The sequence below is a fragment of the Diabrotica virgifera genome, chromosome 1 (genome assembly GCF_917563875.1).
Source record: "Diabrotica virgifera virgifera chromosome 1, PGI_DIABVI_V3a".
In the NCBI taxonomy this organism is placed as follows: Eukaryota; Metazoa; Arthropoda; class Insecta; order Coleoptera; family Chrysomelidae; genus Diabrotica; species Diabrotica virgifera.
In genome coordinates this window covers 127614186-127637464 of record NC_065443.1, presented here as the reverse complement: position 1 = coordinate 127637464, position 23279 = coordinate 127614186, and the positions used below count along the sequence as shown (strand labels likewise).

The 23279-nt window shown below is 32.1% G+C and overlaps 1 protein-coding gene across 1 annotated transcript in view; it reads left to right on the top strand.

Moving 5' to 3' along the window:
• The window catches only part of LOC114331312 (retinol dehydrogenase 13-like), a 39451-nt gene extending 16715 nt beyond the window's left edge, over positions 1-22736 (top strand). Inside the window, exons 3-4 of the mRNA XM_028280841.2 lie at positions 3120-3448; positions 22480-22736. Coding sequence (XP_028136642.2) covers positions 3120-3448; positions 22480-22665 — 515 coding nt within the window. The 3' untranslated portion in view covers positions 22666-22736. The remainder of the gene's footprint in view (positions 1-3119; positions 3449-22479) is intronic.
• Positions 22737-23279: the final 543 nt, after the last annotated feature.

Genomic DNA, 23279 nt, shown 5'->3' with positions numbered 1-23279 from the left:
TTACAATCGATTATGAGTCGGAGGAACTCCTATTTTTGATTTCGCATGATAGGACCTATTATTTCTGAAAATTCTGAAAATTTCTTGGGCTGCAAAAGTCTCAAACGATAAGAAGTGTTAAGACGAATTGGACATGGCGTAAAGCTTATTAACGCAATTGAAATAAGAAAACATCATATCTGGGCCGCGTACTTCGAAACGATAAATATTCTCTGCTACATACAAGGAAGAGTAGAGTGAAGAAAAAGCTTAGGAATAAAAAAGAAATCTTGGCTGAGGAATATCAGAAATTGGACTAACCTCAGTGTTGAACAGATATTTCACGTCGCAAAATATAGAGAAGTGTTTAAAGAAGTAATCGCCAACCTTCATTAAAAGACGGCACAAGAAGAAGAAGACCTAAATAGGCCGTTTTCCTTTTCTTGATGGTTTTAAAAAGTTTTGGCGTCCTTGGTTGATTCTTTTAAGGACATCTACATTTGTGACTTTCGCCGTCCATGGTATCTTTAGTTAGGATACGGCGATAAAGCCACATTTCGAAAGCTTCTAATCTGTTTATATCCCTCATTTTGAGTGTCCAGCCTTCTAAGCCATATAGCAGCCTCTACCATACGTAGCACTTAGTAAACCTTAGTCTCAGTTGAAGATCGAACTCTGAACAGGTCAGTATCTTCCTGAATTTTACGAAAGCTTGTCGATCTTACTCAATGCTACATTTTACTTCCCTATCCCATGCTCAGTCTTCAAAAAGCCACGTTTCCAGGTAGTGATGAGCGAGACTGGTCTTGGTCTTGCGGTCTTGGTCTTGGTCTTGCAGCAAGACCAAGACCAAGACCAAGACCAAGCTTGCAAGAACAAGACCAAGACCGAACCTTGCAAGACCACTCAAGACCAAGACCAACCTGCAAGACTCTTGCACTTTTTTGAGAAAAATTGGTTTTTATTATTTAACTTTATTTTTTTAGTTCAATAATATTATACTGACATTGTAAGAAACCTTAAACAATATCGAATTTTTAAAAAACATAACATTTTGGTTATATTTTTAAGTCGTTTTGATTAAGTCAAACGGTTTGCATTTTCTCAACCTTCAAAGTGTCCAGAAGGCAAGTTTTCAAACGGCGACAGTTCAAGGACAATTGATAACCATAGTCCAAGCCAAAAAAGAAAAAAAAATTACTTGTAAGACAAAAAAATGTAATTATAGATAGGGTAATCCATTTAAAAAAAATGCAATTAAAAACGGTTTTTATGTACCAGTAGTTTTCGCTTTTTTGTCTAATAAAAATACTGACACTTATTTCAATTCTTTTCGCATAATCGAGGAAAAATGTAGGTCGTTAAATTTAAAATGAATACAAAAAATATCATAATAGATTTTGAAAAGGGATTCACAATGCTGTGAAAGCATTGTGGCCTGAATAAAAAATAACTGGTTGTCGGTTGTAATGTGTCAAGCTTGGTATCGCAAAATCCAAAGCTTAGGTTCAGTTTCTGAATATAATGACAAAAATTCCGATACTGGGAAATTTTTAAAATTATTTTTGGGTTAATTTTTTACAATCAACGAAAGTTGGAAGTTGAATTATTTGTGAAAATCCCGGATGACAAACGTGTAAAGAATTTTACTGATTTCATAGTTGAAAACTATTTGGAAGAATCTAGGTTTTCCCCAGAAAGGGCCAGTAATACAAATAGTATGTGTCGCACTTAAAACGCATGCGCATCATTTCAGTGTGTTTTAAATTCTAGTTTTTACTACCCACATCCGAATATTTTCAACTTTTTAAATGTCATAATGGGTATTCAATCCAAAAATATGTGAAAATAAAAAGTGCGAATAACTCGTGTTACGAGAGCAATGTAGTTTAAATAAAATTAAAGAACTGCAAGATAACAAATTACAGAATTAAGCGTTTATAACTCCCCATTAGGTTTAGTTATTATGTTATAGTATTATGTCTATAAATAGGTTATGGTAAATATGTACGTATTTACTAAAAAGTATGTTTTAGTTAGTTTATAAAAAAAGTTAATTATATTAAATAATGATTAAATAGAGTAAAAAATATTTGATTTTTTTGTTCTCTCAAAAAAATTTAATTTATGTTCTTAAATTTGACCCTCGTAGGATAAATACTACAGTGTTCGAGTGAAAGGAGCAGATCATTATCTGTTAACAACTATAAACCGTTTATCCCTTTTCGTAAAATCCGTGAATTGAAGGTCCCCGACCATTTGTGGCACCTTTAAGAAGCTCTTTTTCTTTAACATTTTATTAAAATACAGGGGCAATAAACAATAATCCAGACCCAAGACGTGGTCTGAAGGCAGGCGGCAGGTATCGACAGCATGCAAAACACAACGTGACACAACCGAAGGCCGGCAATTGCAACAAGGGTTGTAAATGCAGGTTTTTCCTACTGATAAACATTACCATTATAAAAATATACTCTAATCTCTTTATATAGAGAGAAATAATTAGGTCATTAGGTGAATGTATAATGTTAAAATTGGTATCCGTTTGAAACTACATTCTACATTCTGTTAAAATTTTAAAGCAAAAAATATAGTTTCATAAATCACATCTTTATTTATTTCAATGTACATTTTATTCGAAATTGTTTGGTTCAAATTATTACTACCAAAAAAGCAAGACCAGCAAGACTCTTGCAGCAAGGCCAAGACCAAGAACAAGACCGGCTAGTGCAAGACCAAGACCAAGACCAAGATGCCTTTTAGCTGCAAGACCAAGACCAAGACCAAGCTTGCAAGAACAAGACCAAGACCAAGACTAGCCTGGTCTTGGTCTTGTTCTTGTTTTGCTCATCACTATTTCCAGGTATTTAAATTAGCTCACTCTTTCATTGGACTTAGTATTAAATGTTATGGTGTGGAGTTTTCAAGTTCATTTAAGTTTCTTGAGATGATAATGAATTTGGACTTGTTGGAATTAATCTCTAATCCCATTCGCTTACTGTATTCCCAGATTATAGTGATAAGTTGTTGTGACAAGATAAAAAATAAAGTTTAATAAAACAAAATATGTAGTATAAAACAAAAACTCTACTATTATACTCTACGATTATAGTAAGTACTTACTTGAATTTTTTTTGTAGATTTGTTGAAAAAATCTGAAGAACCCAAAATTCTTTTCACATCATCAAATTTATCGTTTTTTCATGAGCATTGTGTCAAAAGCATAACAGACGATAACATCATAATATCAAATAATGCTACGACCTATATTGCATCAAAATTTTTTACGGTTGTAGCTTCAGATATTTTTGCGAAAAAACTAAGGAAGCATAACATCATGTGTAATAGTTACCATCCTGGAGTAGTTAAGACAAATATTTTTAATGAAACGCGAAAATATGCTACTTCAAATATGTTGGATGTCGTATTCATGTTTGCTCTTGATGTAATAGTATTTTTAGCTGGACAGGTAAGGAGATCATGTGTTAATATTTATAGAAAGTAAAACGGTATAAGATTGATAGTCCATTGACTCACAAAAATTTGATTTAAAAATCCTTTGTAAAAGGTATAAAAACTTTTATTAAAATCCCTTTAAGGGCTACATCACAACAGAACATTTTCGATTTTCTTACAAAATCATCATCAGTGTTAAAAATAAACATTCAACCAATTTCAAACATTGTAACATTCAACCTATTTATTTTTAACACTTAAGGTACTATTCCGAACAAGACCGCAAACCGCAAACTGCAAACCGCAGACCGCAGATCGCAGCGACAGACCTACTGGTTCATAATATTATGGTTTCTTATGAGTAGAGAGCGGAATATATGCAAAGTGCATATAGATGCATATATTGCATATTTTCAGACAACAAACACAACATTGCATATTTAAGCTAAACACGATTTATTTTGCATATTTTAAAAATAAATTATATAAAAGTTTAAAATGTTCCTCTCTTAGTTGGAATTTTATAACTTCGATATGAACGAGCTCGTTATTTATCTATCTATCGCTCATCTGGACTTTCCCATTACTACCTGAATTTAACAATTATGGGTGTTCCCAGAAAAATATTATTTTATTAGCGTAGCAAGTCGTAGGTACCTACCTGCTTTTAAGGGTCTAATATTAATTTTGTCAGTTTCCGGCCAACATTTGTTTAAAGTAAACGTTGTATCGTATTTAGTGTTTTTGAAGTGATTGGTACATATTAAATTTAAATATGTCTACCATTCAAAAAAGTGCTTGGATAAAGTGTTTTCCCGAGTTAAAGCTAAGTGGAGACAAAGTATTTTGCAAGGCCTGTTCCAAAATCGTAAGTTACATTCATTTTCACATTTCATTTTTTAAATGAGGAACTGACAAACAAAAGCATCATGTCCCACAAAAGAAATTTTTCTGGAAAGAGTGTTTTTATTCGACAAATTCGCTTTTACTTCTATAAAGACGGACATAGAGAGAAGCATCAAAATACAAAAATCCATCAAATTGTAGACAATTCCGCTTTTGTTCTTCAGCTTAAGTAACGTACTTTGTTCTTTAAGTAACGTACAAATTGCTAAAGAACTTATGTTCATAAAAGTTAATTTTAGTTTTTTACCAGATCTAATAAAGTCATTAGAACAAAGGAATTTACAATTAAGTGATTCGGTTAATCTTGTTAACACTTTTTCTGCTCATTGTCAAAAAATTTCCGGAAATACAGGGATTACAATTAGAAATAAATTTAAAAATGTTTTAGAAAAAAATTAGGGCTTCGATTGTTTGAGGAAAGTTGTACGTATTTTTGAAGGTAACTTTTCTGAAGATCTTACGACTTAATATATTGTTTTATTTTTGAGTATTTTTAATATGCATTTGCATATTTAGACAAATTTAGAAAAAATACCTGCATATTTGTAGTAAAAGTAATGCATATATATGCGCATATTTTGGTAATGTTGTGTTGGATATATTCCGCTCTCTACTTATGAGCTATATGTCGAGTAGAGCGGCACTGTCGCCGAATCAAGGGACGATTCCGAACAAGACCGCAAACTGCAAACTGCAAACCGCAGCGACAGACCTACTAGTTCATATGGTTTCTTATGAGCTGTATGTCGAGTAGAGCGGCACTGTCGCCGCCGCACGCAGAACGTCGCCCACAGCAGACCGCAGTACTGCACCAGAACCAGTAGTGTCGCCGACCGCAGAGCGACAACACGTATTTTTGCTGTTTCCAAATTGACTGAAAAGTGAAAAGAATTGAATTTCTTTTCAAAATGAGTATTTCAAATGAAGAAGAAGAGCAATTAATTAATTTTGTAGCAAAATATTCAGTTATTTACGACGCAAGCTTTCTTTAAATTGTCTATTTTTTAATAGAGACCTAGTTGACTTCCTTTTTCTTTTATAATGCAAAAGTAAAAGATCGTCGTCATCTTCTTCTTCCATCAAAAGATATAACATTAATTCATAATTGTTCATTGCGTCTGACATCCTACTTATGACTTATATGACTTTTAATATTATACTAAGTATTATATAAATTCCCATCGTGCAATGCTGTTGTCGCTATTATATAGATTCAGTGCAGTTCTGCTCGGAATTGGTCTGACCGCAGACGACACTGTCGCTGCAGTCTGCGGTTTGCGGTCTGCAACCACTTTCGGAATCGTACCTTCACCCAGAACGTCGCCACCGCAAACCGCAGTACTGCACCAGAACCAATGAACCAGTAGTGTCGCCGACCGCAAAGCGACAGCACGTATTTTTGCTGTTTACAAATGAGTTTTTCACAACTTCATTGGCCATTAGATGATTTTTAACGAGTATTGAATAATTTCCTTTAAATTGTCTATTTTGAAATAGAGCCCTAATTGACTTTATTTTTTTTATAATGCAAAATCAAAAAATCATTGTGATCTTCTTCCATCAAAAGATATAAAATCAGGGCCGGATTTAAGGGAGGGCAGGCTGGGCAGCTGCCCGGGGCCCCCACATTTCAGGGGCCCCCACAAAGCCCAAACGTAAAAAAATCAGCACATTATTCACACATAATAATTTTTGTGAATAGATTAACTATGATATTTCGGTACATGGAAGGTTTCACTGCTGTTAAAAGGTTTCTCATATTTTTGTCAAATCACGGCCATAAAGCTGAAGATAGATATATTTAATCCTATAATAACATTCTTGCAAGAACATGATACCGATTTGAAAAACTGCAGGGGACACTCCTACGACAACGCGTATATTCCGTGTGCCATCCATTCTCTAAATTTTGTTGCAAAAGCTGCAGCTGAGGGTTGTCCTGCTGTCACTGTATCCTTTGATTTCTTAAGGCGCATTTAAATCAAAGCGAACACGAACGAACGAACGAAGGAACAAATTCGTAGGTGTTCGCTTGGTCATTCGTTCACTACAAAGTAGGGCCATTTACATTGAAGCGAACGTTCGCATTCGTTGATGATCCGGAGTGCATATTACCCGCAGATGTTTTTAAGATGGGCCAGTGCCAGTCACACATTGTGTTTAAGTTTATTTTCGTGTTTCTTGCTGGGTAAATTTTAATACAATAATAGCTTACAAAAATAGCAGGTAGCAGGTATTATACAAAATAACATAATAAAGAACCAGCTTTCTTAAAATTCTTCCTCAAAAAAGTTACTTGCTCTTGATATTATGACTATATCGAGCCCTTTCAGGAAAAACATCGTAACCAACAATTTTTCGAATTTTTAATTTTTCATCGAAAGTGATCGTAACAACAAGCTTTTTCGTTGACCAAAACATCGTAAGTCTCACGAACACGGTTTTGAATTTAAAAATAATAATGCATTTTATCGTTACCAACACAAGTCCGTACCAGTGAAAGGCAAAACATCGTAACCGTGCATTTAAAAAATCGTTAGGTTACTTTTGCATGGTTACGATGTTTTGGCTAAAACCCAGTCGAGTCGGGATGTGACAACTAATTTAATAGGTCAACAATCCTACACCACCTTAAACGTTATCAGGTAAAAGATTATCTATTAGACAATGGACCGTGATAGTCGTGACGTCAAAACGTCAAAAAAAGTTTTCCAAACACGTTGTGTCTAGGTACACGCTAAAATGTACGCAAATAAAAAAGTGAAACTTCATCAAGCTAGTGACTATTTAGCGTGGGCAGTGACTGTATATTTTGATACATGCTATTTTGATATGTTTAGTGTTTGTTTGATAGAAAGATATTTGTTGTGACGTTTAATTCTACCTAACTAATTCCTCTCCAGTCAAGTCTCTTTGGTAAAGGAATACATTAAACAACTACCGGCTGTTCCTTCGCATTATTGTAGGAACAAAAGTAATAAATTATATCTTCCAGCGGAGTTTGAGAACGTTACAAACTTATATCGACTATACAAAAAATATCTTGTTGACAGCGAAAGACTAACTGAAATTGCCTCACTTAGTAAGTTTCGGAAAATATTTCGGTCAGATTTTCATATTGGTTTCCATCTACCAAAGAAAGACAAGTGTAATGTTTGTGAGAAGATAAAATATCTACCTAGCATTAAACAAGAGGAAGAAAAGAAGACGGAATCTTTCAATCAGCACATTAAAGATAAAGAAAGGTGCCTTGAAATTTTTTTGAAAGACCAGAATCTTTCAAAGGAAGGATCTGTGCTATGTGTCAGCTTTGATCTGGAGAAGGTGCTAAATACTCCTCATGGAGAAAGTGTAAATTTATTTTATTGTAGAAAATACGCATTCTATAATGAAACATTTTACGAGAGCGGTTCTGCAAATGTTTATTGTTACTTGTGGGGCGAATCAGATGCAAAAAGAGGCTGCAATGAAATTTGTACAATAGTTTACATGTACTTAAAAAAGAAAGATCTCGAGGCCACACATGAAACAATTTATTTATATTGCGACAGCTGTTCCGGACAGAATCGTAACAAACCAATGCTGGCTATGCTGTCCTATTTTATCGAAAGAAGTGAATTTATAAAAAATATAAAAATAACATTTCTTTTACCAGGTCATACAATGATGCCCGTAGACTCCGTGCATAGTAGCATTGAACTTTTCAGCCGTCGCAAAACTGTGTGGTCTCCAAAAGAATGGCCAACGATTATACGGAATTCAAGAACGAATCCTTTTAACTATGTTACTGAGTCACTGAATTTTCTAATTTTTTAAATTGGAAAGATTTCGCTGAAACATTAATACCAAACAAATTCAAGATCAACATTAGTAAACTTCGCATAGCCATGTTTAATAAAGATAACCCACAAAGCTTCATTTTAAAGTATGGATTCTTCGATAATAGTGAACTGAAAACTATAAATTTGCAAGAAACTTTAAGAACACGCCGTAATCGTAATAGTAACAATACTGCTCCCCAACAGCTTTACAATAACCGACTCAAAATTTCGTCAGCTAAGTACTTAGATCTTAAAAAACTCTGTGATAAGGGTGTTATCCCAGTAGAGTTTCAAGATGACTTCCTTTTATTACCTCACAGTGGTGATATTACAGACTGCTTGATGGAAACAGATAACGAGGATACAAGTGACGTTGATTTTTGATTATAACTTTTTTTAATAAATGTATCTTTTAATAATTTTAATGTTTATCATTGATTCTCAGCAAATAAAACACAATTAACATAAATCTTAGGTAAGTTGAATGCTTTAAATTTAAACACAAGAAACATCATAACTATCTCGACAAAAATCGTAAGTGACACTTAAACGAAAAATTTGAAAAACAAAACATCGTAAGTACCAGTACTATTACAAAAAACAAACATACAACATAATTACTGTTATCATTTGTAAAGCACACTACCAAATAATATAATATAAAATATTTTACTTTTAATATTGATTTGTACGAATATTAATTAAAAAAACCTCCTCCTGTAAAATTCCACTTTTGCTGGTTACGATGTTTTTCCTGAAAGGGCTCGATATTATGTTCAAATAATAAATTGTAAAATTGGTGTATCAAAATAAATTTGCTTTTAATTAATTTTAGCAATTAATTTGATTTGGTTACCTCATTAGTGCTTCTGGGTTGAAATTTATCCAATAAAAACATTAGGCTTTTAAAAGCAAACCACTTCGAACCCTCTTTTTGTATTTCTCGTCTAAATGATGCCAGAAGCTAATTCATTTTTTTAGTTCAGAGACATCACAACCCATTCCTATAGAAATGTTAAAACAAGCATCAGTTTTTCTGTTTATTATTTTATATAGCTTCGATTTTAGGTTTCACCCACATAACAATTTCATGTTCTTAGTAGATTCATAGAACATACTTTTCAGAAAAAGTATATACTTAGAATATGCGTAATTACCATTGCGAATGTGCAGAGCATATACTGAGTATATACTACATTACAGTACTTAAACGTTCTATGTATATACTTAGAATGTACTACCGCACTTCTTTTCAGTATATACCAAGAACATACTTTTTAGAAGATTCTAAGGAGGTGCTATAAACCTTCTATTTATATACTTAGAATGTACTATCGCACATATTTTAGTATATGGGAAGAATATTCCAAGTAAGTGCTATATACCTTCTAGTTATATACTTAGAATGTACTATCGCACATATTCCAAGAATATTCCAAGGATGTGCTGTATTTCTCAGAAGTATGTTTTCAACATCACCCAATCTCATCCTATAGGTTCTACCAAAGAATACTAACACACCCACAGGGTGTGTTAGTATTATTTGGTTCTACTAATATATTATATTTACATATTCTAATTGCATATGAGAATGTAGTTATTACATTCTACAATATTACGTAAAAAGTAAGTATAAAATATATAAACTTTAGTTAGTTATATAAGTACCTATGTATAATAAATATTATATGGGTAAGTAGCCTATATATAAAATATAAGTAATATATTTAGTTATTATGTGCACATCAAAATAAAAATGCTGCTTATATAATTATATAATAGCCAAATATATTATAATATGTATGTAAATTACTAAAATTTATAGGTATCTATATACATTATACATACTTTTACTTACTAGGTATTTAGGAAATATTGAAGTACCAATATGAATTTATTATTTTCAAACTGCTTTTTATGTTCTTAAAAATGTTTTAGTCCTTGTAGCTAGAAATACTTGGTCCTACCTAACAGCGTAGACATAAATGCATAACTGTACTGGAAACTATTTTCATATTTTGCTCTTTTGTTACCTACCCCCTTCCCTTGTGCAGGTATAAAATGCAATGCAAGGGTCAGAATGACAATGAATGAATGGCCGTTTCCGGATTCCCGAAAATTATTTTACTTATGGTATAAACTCAAATCAAAATGGTATATTCATTTCAACTGAAAACGAAACGAGAATTTTTCATTTTTCTTCACAATAGAATTAAGTTTTAAACTTTTTACCATACAATTAAAACGGTTTAAAAAAATTAATTAGATAGTTCAGTAGTACCTACTAAAATACATAAATTTTATTAATTATTCTTAACGCGAAGTTGATAATCTATAGGCTCACATTATTCTTCTTCCTATAGGTATTACGTACATACAGTATATTATTTTTTAGATATTTTAAAAGTATATACAAGTAGGTATGTGTTAAGTATATACTTTTGCATATACTTACGCATATACTAATAATATTCGATTAAGGTATATTCTAAGAATAAACTTTTACGAACATTCCGAGATATACTACGTACCCGAATGTGCTCAGTATATTCGGTGCAAGAATATTCTTTGAGGCACATGCAAAGAACATGAAATTTGGAATGTTTTTTATGGTACATGCTATGCTTGTATTACGCATATACTAAAAAGGATATACTTCGACGAATGTTGGTAGGATATGCTTAGAACATGATGCGAACATCATTGTTATGTGGGCATAGGCATATTCCATATTGCAAAATTATGTTTTCACAACTACACAATAAACAACCATCTCAAACTAATGTTTGTAAATAAATTAAATCAGTACTTCTAAACGAATTCGTTCGCTACCGTCTATCCACTATCCACATTGAACAACGATTTCCTTGGATGATTCGCTCACTTACCGACATCGGTTGGAACATGTGCGAATGCGAACGAATTCGTTCGGTCGTGCTCGATTCGCTGTACAAATACAATAAAGTTAACGAACGAATTCGTTCGTTCGTTCGTGTTCGCTTTGATTTAAATGCGCCTTTAGAAGAACTATATGAACTATATGTATTTTTCACTTCCTCTACATAGAGATATAACTTGTTAATCGGATGTTTAAAAACTGCGCCTTTAAGAGAAAGCAACGCCGACCGTTGCAAAAATATTACTTTTCCTAAAAGAGTAAATAATACTGCCCGATGATCATCTAGAAATGATACCGCAAAAGCACTAGTTAAAGGTTATAGTCAGATTAAAGGAGCAATACCCAAAATTTCAGAACACGATGAGCAACAATTTAAAACTCGTAGCGATGCAAATGGTTTGTATAATCGAATGTGTTTACTGAAAACAGGAATATTCGCAATATTTTGGAATGAAATCTTAGATATGACAAACAGCACAATTCGTATTCCCCAAGATCCAATTATTGACCTTAATTCAGTAGTGGCGGCACTTAAATCACTTAAAGAATTTATACTTCTTTTAAGAATATTCGACTGACTCCACTGCTCACTCACTGAAGCTTACCTTATAGCAATGATTAAGATGAAAATCTAGTGGTCGACGGGTACAATATGTACAATTTTTCAATTCATTTAAAGAGGAAATCGGCTCATCAAATATAAGTTAAGAATTTCAAATGTACCGACTGTTAAAAGAGAAGAATGTGAATGATGCGGTTCCAAACGTTGAGATGACACTTCGTTTATATATTTATTTCTGATGATAACTAACTGAGTGGAGAGAGATCATTCTCAAAATTTAAGTTAATTAAAAATCGACTTCGGTCTATGATGCGACAAGAGCGTTTGAATCATCTTCCTATAATGACCATGGAACACGATGTCTTCTTAAAGCAACTAGACATGCCCCATATAATCAAGGAATTTTCAATTAAAAAATCTCAAAAATTACCCGAACTTTAACCATACATTTTATTGTGTTTATTTTTAATATTTTACTGTAACAAGATACAGCTCTTAATATTTTTTATTATTTAAAAATATATTTATAAAAGTACCTAATTAGATCAACATTTTTTTTTTATTTATAAAAGGAAAAACCCTGTAGTTGGTTGTATACCATAGTTACAACAACAATTTTTTTAATGCGTAGGGGGTAGGGCCCCACACCAATTCTGCCCAGGGGCCCCCACTTCCTTAAATCCGGCTCTGTAAAAAATTAACTCATTGTCGTTTAGTATGTCAGTCGCCTTTTACTACTGTACTACAGTGGACTTCCTCTATAACGAGAACTGAAATGACGGACTAATTACCTCAAGCGGATCTCGTTATATCAGACAACAATATTATTGAAATATTTTGATACCTCTTACGTAGTTTATTAGGTGTCGATGGTCGACCTTAACAATGAGATCGTAAATTGTAAATTTCCTAAAATATTCAATATCGGTCAATAAATAGAAAGAAGCTTATTACAGGCACAGGCGGCGAAGTTTATTACAGCTGGCCTCGATAATAACACAGATGGACATGTCTATAACCAGGCAGTTGGGTTGGAGTATTTATTTATAGCGACTGCGCTAAAAACAGGTAAAGAAATATATTCTTCGGATTTCATTTTTCCTCGTATTATAACCAAATATGCCTCGTTATAGAGGGTTATAGTTCAATAGAAATTTCATGGGACACTTAATGTACCTCGTTATAAGCGAAACCTCGTAATATCCGTGTTCGTTATAGAGAGAGTCCACTGTATTATGACTTCGCATTGCGCAATGCTGTTGTCGCTCTTAGATGCAGTTCTGTTCGGAATTGGTCTGACCGCAGACGACACTGTCGCTGCAGCAGAGCCTATTGAACTTCAAATCAGCCCGAGGCACTGCACAATTTTCGGTCCCCTAAATATGATTTAATAGGTAGTAATAATAACTTTTTTAAATGAATTAATTATTTAACAGAAATATATTTGCACCAGAAATTTAGATTTTTATTAACAATAAATAAAATTTATATTTAAACAATTAAAACATTGTTTATATACAGTGTGTCGCATTTAAGATGACGACAGCTCTATATTTCCGCTATCAAAATAAATACAGAGTTGAAGTTTTGCAGTCATACAGGTTGAAGAATCACATTTTTTAAGACACTCAATTGAAATTTAAATTTTAATCGCGGCCTAATAAATCACACGCTACACAAACAGGGTAAATTTCCTATTTGCTTTGCAGTAGAGGTATCGTATCGGCAAAAGTTATTTGAAAAAGTACTTCCAAATCTTATTATAGCCCCACATACCAAATTGCATGACAAAATTCGCACTTTTAGTTTTTTCAGTATTTGTAGTCAGGACCCTAAAATTGATGCATGAGAAGATGCATCTCGAGCCAGAAAATTTTAAGTTTTATGGTCAAATAATGAAAAAACTAAAAGTGCTAATTTTGTCATGAAATTTGGTATGTGGGGTTAGAATAAGATTTGAAAGTACTTTCTCAAATAACGCTTTCTGATATCTCTAACGCGAAGCAAAATATCAAAAATTTACCCTGTTTGCTGCGGTTAAAATTTAAATTTTAGCTGGGTATCTTAAAAAATGTGAACCATCAACCTATATGACTGTGAAAAACTTCAAATCTGTATTTATTTTGATAGCCAAAACATAGGGCTGATGCGACACACTGTATATATGTAATATTTCATTTACTTTTGTAAATAATTTGGTTGTTGAACCATAAAAGGATAGACCGTTCTTGGACTAAAATTTGATGGTTGCTATTATTCGTTGAAGAACGTTTCTCCAAAGTTCATTTCCTCCTAAATAACTTTTTTCCATTAATGTTACAATTTGTCCTGCTGTACTACTTTTCTTGACTAACGTACCAATTGATGAAATGTGCTCAGGAGATCGCTCATGTGGAGTAACTATTCTATTGATATTTTTCCAGTCATTATACCCATCGAAAGTTAGAAGAACAATAATTTTCATGGAAATCAGTTTACAAACGTAACAATAAACACGGCTACATTAAGGACTGTATGTGCATACCAGAAATGCCTGCAAATAAAGGCTCGCGACTAATTATTGTACATTGCGGAGGAAGTGAGGGATGGGTTCCGAATGCTTTAAAATTATGTGGGAAGAAAATGGAAGATTGTAACGTTGACTACCACAAGAATATGGAAGCTGACATTTTTGAAGATTGGTTTGAAAACTCGCTGATCCCAAACTTGGAGAAAAACAGCGTAATAGTGCTTGACAACGAACTATCATTCCCGACAGCTCACTAAAATACCAAATACATCTTCAAAGAAAGCTGACCTGCAAAATTTTTTAATGGAAAATTATTTGTATTTCGAAGATTTCTACACAAAAAACAACTTATTGAAGTTCTACACAAGAAGCAATTTAGAAAATTATACGCTCTAGAGAGTATTGCCGAAAAGCATGGACACACTATATTGAGACTTCCCCCCTACTTTTGTGTTTTCAATCCTATTGAGCTAATTTGGGGACAATTAAAACCAAGTATAAGGCGTTCAAATAAATTTCCTAAATTTGACAAAAAGGTAATTGAGATAATTAAAAAAGAAGTAGCCAATATTACCAAAGTAGACTGGCAGAAAAGAATCGCCAAAGTGATCAAAGTGGAAGAATATTATAAGAAGATTGGGCACTTCCACATTAATGGTGGAAATAAATTTATTATTGAATTGGGCGATGATAGTGACGAAGAAAATACGGAAGAAGGAGAAAATGAGTTAAGTGTATCAGTATTTTAATTGTTGTGTTGTGCAATTCATTTTCCAAGCATAAGTGTACTAATCAAAAGACTCGGTTAAAAAAATATTTTTAGATTTTGTATTTTTAATAAAAAAAGAGCGGGGACATGCTTGCATTTTGTGCTGAATTTTAAAAGTTTTGAACTGTATACCTAAAGTAATTTTAGATCTAACTGTGTTTTTATAAAGTTCTTTTAGTATCAGTAATTCTAACAATAACAAGATTAATTATAAAAGCTATTCTACATCAGTTATTAATGCAAGCATGCGGTAAGAGGGAGGTCCCTGTGAGGTTAAATGTTATTAAAAAATTGATAAAATTAATTTTAACACATACAATATTATGTCCTGCTTTAACGGTATTTACCTAAGTATAAATAAATATTTTTAACTACATATTTAATTACCAGAAAACACCAGCTGCCGGCCTAATATTAAAGAAGAACAACCCAAAGAAAGCTACAAATCTTACCTATTACACTATATAGATTGCTTGAACAGAATAGCTGACTACTTTTTTAGTTATTGTAGAACTATAGGAAGAAAACCTACCTGTTTCCTGCCTAGAGTTCGCGTCCGTTTTTTAATTATTAACAATTTAGTACAAAAATCGTGATTTTTTCGATTTTTTGCACCCCATTCAAAAACTAAATAGTTGACATAAAATTACAAAATTTAATTTTTTAGAACATTAAAAAACCTTCAAAATGCCGATTTTTGAAATTTAAAAAGTTAATTTGTTGCTACGCAAACTGCAAAATAAGTGAAAATGGTTATTTGTTAATAACTTTTACTAAAACTACCTTAAAACTTTAGTGTTTCATCCAAAGTTGGGTATTGGGGTACTTAACAAACCTTAAAAATTTGAGACCGACCCATTAATTTGTTTAAGAGTTAGTCTAATTGTTTATCCCAGAGATCTTTGTTTTTCAATAACATAAGACAGAAAATAATGAAGGTAGGGCAATTCTGCGTATGCCAAATGAAAGTAGAAAACTGATGCTATCAAAACCTACTAAAAAAGGTAAAAACAATATCTAATATAGTCAAAAATCCTAATGCCAAAATGAAATTTTGTAGTTTAAAAACATTTAGAATACCTTTAAAAGTATTGTCCGTAGAAAAAATCATTTTACATATTAGAAAAGCTGGTATTTTACACAAATTTTTAAAAATGTAGTTTAATTGGTGACTAGTCGTGGTAAGTGAAGGGGGAGCTGGGAGCCGACAAATGCACGAGTTCAAAAACTAAAAAAGGCAACTTAAAACTAATATCATTTTCTATATCTCGGAATCTACTGAATATATTTTGATCGTTCTTTTTTTAATATGTATGTAATTTTTCTGTACATTACAAATATGCAATTTGTACAGACATTTATTTATTAATAAACAATCTAATTTGCTTAAACAATTTTTTCACAAAAATCCATGATTTTAATCATATCTACTGTCGTTATTAATCATAGAAAAAGGTAAGGTATACTTTAATAAATAAATTGTCTTCAATAAATAATTATCTAATAAAAGTCATTTATTTATTAATGTGTACTTTAAGTTTCTCTATGATAATTAATGATGCTATGATTAAAAAAATATGTGTGTGTGTGTGTGTGTGTGTGTGAAAAAATGGCTTGGATGCGAGTCCGTTAGCCACAGATTTTTATTTTATTTTTACCTCAATTTATTAGTTTTGTTATATTTATACCTATTTTACTTAAATAACTATATTTGTTTCTTTCAAGTAGTTTATGAGTAATTTAAATATTTCCATTTTATGACAACTTAGTAGATATTCTATACTAATTGGAAAATGAACTTGTGTTTGTCGTAAATTGTAATATAATTGACTTATATATCTCTCGTTAATTTTGCATTCCAAGAAAATATGGTTTAAATCTCTAATCGAAACATTATCACAAAAACAGACTGATGAATTAATTATTCCTAATTTGTGCAGATGTGCCTCTTAAATATTAAAAAAATAGATTTTTGTAAAAAAAATATTTTTTCAAGATTTGTTTAAACAAATTAGACTGATTATTAATTAATAAAAATTGCATATTTGTAATGTACGTAGAAATTACATACAAATTAAAAAATGAAAGATCAAAATCCATTGAGTTGATCCGGAGATACGGAAAATTATATTCGTTTGAAATTACTTTCGGTATTCTAACTCGGTGGATTGGTAGGTTCCTCTAGTAATCGTTTGAACTACATTTTTGAAAAATTGTAGAGGGTGCTGTGGAAGTACAATGTTTGTGAATTTTTTTTAAAATACAAATCCCATTCTGAAAAATGGCATTAATGAGATTTCTTAATTATTATAAACAAATTAGCTGTGAATTAAAAAAAAAAACATATGGCTAACTTTGTCCCAAATGAACCCAGGCTAAATTTTTTTATTTGAAAATTCGTATTAAAATACTATCTTTTCGAATATATAAAAAGATTGTTTCTACGCACAACCTTTTTAAAGTTATTCTAAATATTTATGAACTACAAAATATTAAAAATTTGGCATTATGATTTTTGCCTATATTAATTATTTTTTCATCATTTTTAATAGATTTTGTCTTCTACTTTCATTTGGCATACTTAAAATTGCCCTATCTTCATTATTTTCTGTATTGTCTTATTGCAAAATAAAGGTCTCTGGTATAAACAAATAGAATAACTCTTAAACTAATTAATGGACCGGTCTCAAATTTTGAATATTCGTTAAGTACGCCAATACCCAACTTTAAGTGAAACACTAATGTTCTAAGGTAGTTTTAGTAGAAGTTATTAACAAATAACGATTTTCACTTATTTTGCAGTTTGCGTAGCAACAAATTAACATTTTAACTTTCAAAATTCGGTATGTTAAAGGGTTTTCAATGTTCTAAAAAACTGAATTTTGTAAATTTATTTCAACTATTTAGTTTTTTAATGGAGTGCAAAAAGAATGTGTGTGTACTTTGTACGCACGTAAGAAGTTATACTTCTACTACATATTATGTGATTTTTAAGACAATACCAAAAATTAAAAAAAATAAAAGAATAAAACGCACACAAACACATTGAAAAATGCCACAAAAAATTTTAAATACGCATTTTCTGAAAAAAAATTATATAACAAATATACTTACAATCATAAAATGCCTAAAAAAATAAAAAAAAAAATAAAAACTTGCATCGGGAATCGAACCCGTGAGTTTCGTGGCGCTTTGATTCGTAATCGAAGCCTAGACTCACTCGTCCAATTCCACATTATTTGTCATGTGGAAAAATAGGGTAACTGAACGTTTTACTGTTTGACAGTTGTTTTGAATATAATTAAATTATGTAGTTTAAATTTTGTGGAAGAAAATATAAAAATATAACAAAACAGTAAGAAAACAATATATTAGATGAATATTGGTAGAACTTTTGTTGGTAATCAAATTAAGTATGTAAATCAAAGCATTACATACCTACTAGATAAATAAATCTACGCCAAAAAATCATAATTTAAAAATAAAAATCGGACCTAATTTGGGATTTCTCTCTAAAATCCCCATTCTTGAGAAAATAAATGTACAGTAGAGCGTCGATTATCCGAACGTCGATCAACTGAACGACCGCTTATTCGAACAATCGACTCCCACGTCCCGCACTCGAATACCGAGCAAGCGTTAGTAATTGACACTTAAAATATCTTCAATTTTCTTCAATATTGTATCCAAAAATAATTATGTTGTTGCAAAGGCTGCACTTTTTTGTTTAGTTGCTAGTTGTCATTATCAAGATATAAATAAATATGTAGGTATATAAATATGGCTTTTATTCACTTGTGGATAAATATGTATGACTATAAATACGTATCAATATATTGTAGTTCGATTATCCGAACAAATCGGTTTTCCGAACACCTATGTCCCCCAATTAGTTCGGATAATCGACGCTCTACTGTATTTCAACCTAATCCAAATGTATAATTACAATATGATTATAATAAAAACTACTTACCAAATTAGAATGAGTTTTCCTTGTCCAAAATAGTCCAAAAGTCCAAAAATATAGGTAGATATATGAAAACTATTTAAAAAGGCAGTATAACTATTAATTAACTTTTGTTTGTTGTTTCTTTTCACACAAATTTTAAAACGCAACAACCATAAATAATCTAACTACAGCTGTGCCACAGCCGCCATATTGAATAATTTTTGACATGTCATTTGAACATCCAATCAGAACAAAGTTATAATGCGCATGCGCCGGGATCATAGGTTTTAACATATAAAAATTCACCCCCATATCGCCGGTAAAGAAGTATAACTTCAGAAAATCGAAAAATATCACGATTTTTGCACTAAATTGTTAATAATTAAAAAGGGACGCGAACTCTAGGCAGGAAACAGGTAGGTTCTGGACTAATAGTACATATATTCGAAGATACAGCTGTTTAAAAGTCGTCAGTTTTGTAAACTGAGAGTACCTTTGCCTGACAATATTAAATTTACCTAAAAATGTAAGTGAAGCTAGTTCTATATGTATATAACAATATCTACTTGGATTTCTTGGCCCGATCATTTAACCATTTTTTTGACCCAAAAAATTGAGCTTTTTACTTAATAAGTAAGTTAACACACGTTATCGTTAATGATTTCTCTCATATCTTTCTTCGAGATCTGAGGTTTCGGATCTTTCTCCTTTTATTTAAAAAAAGGTGCCGGCGCCCTTGTTACATCTTTATCTACTTATCTATGGTATTTTTTACCATACCTATATGTCTACCCTTCAAGGAAAACATCCCAATAAAGCTAGAAAGAACAGAATTTAATCAATGCGTACTTCCGATGCTCACTTATGGAGCTGAAACACTGACATTGACTATAGCATCAATAAGAAAATTACCAGTAGCACAACGAAAAATGGAAAGATACATGCTTTGTCTAACTTTGAGAGACAAAGAAGATTTTAGAGTGGCGGACAAGGGTAGACAAGCGAAGTTGTGGAAGACCACCTACCAGATGGACGGACGACATTAAAAGAATAGCGATAAACTGGAGTGCAGCTGCACAGGACAGAGAAGGGTGAAGACATCTTGAGGTGGCCTATGTCCGACAGTGGACAAATTTGGCTGTGTGTTGTTGATGATGATAATCTATCGATATATCTATCCTATTTTGTCTTATCTGTGGTAATTTGTTCTGTTGGACCAAATAACAATTCCAAAAGTTTCAAAAAATTCCTTTTGGAATTGTTATAAAATATTTGTTTTTTGAGTTATTTGCGAAAAACCGTCCAAAAACATGAATTTTTTGTTAAAAAATGAACATATTTACTCGCAAATAACTCAAAAAGTATTGACTTAGTGAAAAACGCTATAGAACAAAAGTTGCTTAGAATTAGTCAGTTTATCCATTTCCGGACTTATTTTGAAAGTATATTTTTCACCCCCGAGAAGGAGTGAATTTCATGTAAATTCAAGTGGTTCTTTAAAATTTGGAGCAAAAATCGTGAGTAAATGAAATCCACAAGGAAAAAAAAGAATTTTTTATGTAGCTGGCTGTATACCATCAATCACAAAAATTGTATTGAAAAATCTTTTGTAACATGTATAAAAACTTTTATTAAAATCCCTTTAAGGACTACATCACAACAGAACGTTTTCAATTTTCTTACACAATCATCATAAAGGTGTTATTCCGAAAGTGACTGCAAACTGCAGACTGCAGACCGCAAATCACAGACTGCAGCGCAGGGCCTATTTTACCACTAGGCTCGTGAGGCACCTGCCTCGGGCCCGCATTTTAATGGGGCCCGTAAATATCACCAAAAACATTTTTGATTACAATAACAAAATATATTTTCAAATTTTTTTTATTTTACGAACTATGAAATGATACGATAATGATAAATGATGACTCCCACTGTTGATTTCCAAGCGACTTCACCTGTCACAAGTAGGTACATCTCCTATAGAAAACGACAATGTCAATAACTCTTTTCCAAGCAATTTAGGAGATTGGCCAAAACATTTAAATCTGGAATTTCAACAATATGTTATAAATAATCGGCCGAATCAAGATATTGATAAAATTAGTGAATGTGTTACAGAACTGGATAAAAAATCAGACATTTGCAAGTGCGATTTTTTATAAAGCGAAAGCTAACGGGGAAAACATTCTTCGCGTGTGGTTAGTGTACCCTGTGTACACTGCACATGCTTGAACCATCTGTCCATCCTTTCTTTACTGTATCGTGGGTATCATACCAAGTTTCATCTAAATAATAAATTCTCCTATTTTCTTGCCTATATTTAGTAATTTCTTCTAGGTACATATTACGTCTGTTGACTATTCTTTGGCTTTCCATAATTGCTTGACGTTTATTTATTTTTTTTTGAACTTAAAGCCCATTTTTATATCCAATTTTGAAGAGTTTTCTCACAGCAGTTCATATTTCGACCGGTTGTTTCCAATTTCTTTTTTATTATTTCTATTGTAGGTATTTCATTGCTTTTGTAGCAGTCGTATATTGTGGTTTTCAATAGTTTTACAAGTGAAGGATTTAAAGGTCTTGAAAATTTGTAGTCACATCGTTTCTTGCGATGATAGGGTTCATTTTAACTATTTTATATACAGTAGAAAGTGGAATTTCTGTTAAATCAGAGGTGGCTTGTGCCAATAGTGTTTCATCGAAGCCGAATTTTGTACGTAGATTTTTGTATACATTCAAACATACTTGCTGTGTTTCTGCATTTAAATGCATTCGAATCTTCTTTACGAGCTCTTTTTTTTAATAATTACATTCACACTAGCACTGGCAATTTCTACAATATCAGCGTTATCGCACGCGATATTTACATTATCCCACGGGCGCCACATCACTATTCACATTAATTAAATTACAATAATCAACATTGACTTGACACTCTCCAAACGAAATACTAAACCAATATTCAAAATAATTACAGCAAACAAAACACTCGTATCACTTAACACACGTACACTCCAGTACTAATACACTGCTAGGCTACCGAACTAAAACTAATGTTTTGCACGAAACTTGTGAATAGATATGCGGGAGGTCTGGCCGTAAAAACACAGATGCTTTCAAAGGGCCGCTTCTTAAACGTTTGACCTAACATCTATATTTGAAGAATATCATATTTCACCGGCTTAAAGCTATTCTACAGTATTTTTTACTTGGACAATACAATAACTAAAAAAGTAGTCAGCTACCTGGATCTTTGAGTGTCCGGCACATGGTCTATTTCTAGTTTATTACCCTGGAGTATATGCCCTATGTGATAATTCCACAGTTTGGGAGAGTGATTTCATCGTTTGAAGGCGATGAAGTGAGGAAAGACGTATGAAGATCCAGTGGCCTACACTCACTTTTATTTCAACGTTAATTATATTATATTTTTTAAATATTATCTTTAGTACTGTTTCCATACTCTTTAGAAAACATGAAATTATGCTAATATATAAGTTTGGTTCCTTTAGAGGGCGTTTGCAAATTTTAGGAATAAATCAGACGCTATAATATATCTTGTAATGTTAACAACAGTATTATTAATAGATAAAATCTGCTTACTATAAAATACTTTTGAATTATTTTAGAGTCCAAGAGACGCTAGTCAAACTGCAGTGAATGTAGTAGTTTCAGAAGAATTTAAAAATGTTACTGGAGAGTTTATTGGTGTGACAAGTATTAAACCTCGGGGATCTCATGACGAAGTACTTTGTAATAAGATATGGAACGCATCAGAAAAATTGGTAAAACTCCAACCGAATGAAAAATTATAATTTTTATACTTATAATTATAGTTTTTGTCCAAAATTGTTATTTATTTTTTTAATAAAGTAAGTCAGACTTGGTCTTATTTATAAACAATTTTAAGTCTTGGATAGCTCATGTGGTAGAGTGTCTGACTTCCACGCAAAAATCCGGGGATCCATCCCCAGCGCCGGCGAGAACACCTAGATATTTTAAATATAATAATAATAAAATAAAAATAAAAATGTATACCATTTTTATTCAGCTGCAATGCGAAGGCAAAACAATCTTACTTTTCAATTAGAATACGGAGTGCAGTCCAGTCCCTTGAATCGCGATTTTCGGCTCTTATTGGAGCCTTCATCGGAAGGAACGTAGGCACTGTTCTCCATATTTTAACTGATTCGTATCGAGAGGTTTTCCCACCCATTGCAACTGAAGTGATGATAGTAGGTGGCTAGCGCCATCTGGCATTGAAAGACGAAGTAGTTTTCAATCCTAATAGTAAATTATTAATATTGAAAATATTAAAAATATTACTAAAAGATTTTTAAATTGAAAACTTATTGGTACACTTTCCTGGTGACACCTCCAAGACTTCTACAATTTGCAAGTCAAATGGATGCTGCAGTGAAGACGAGAG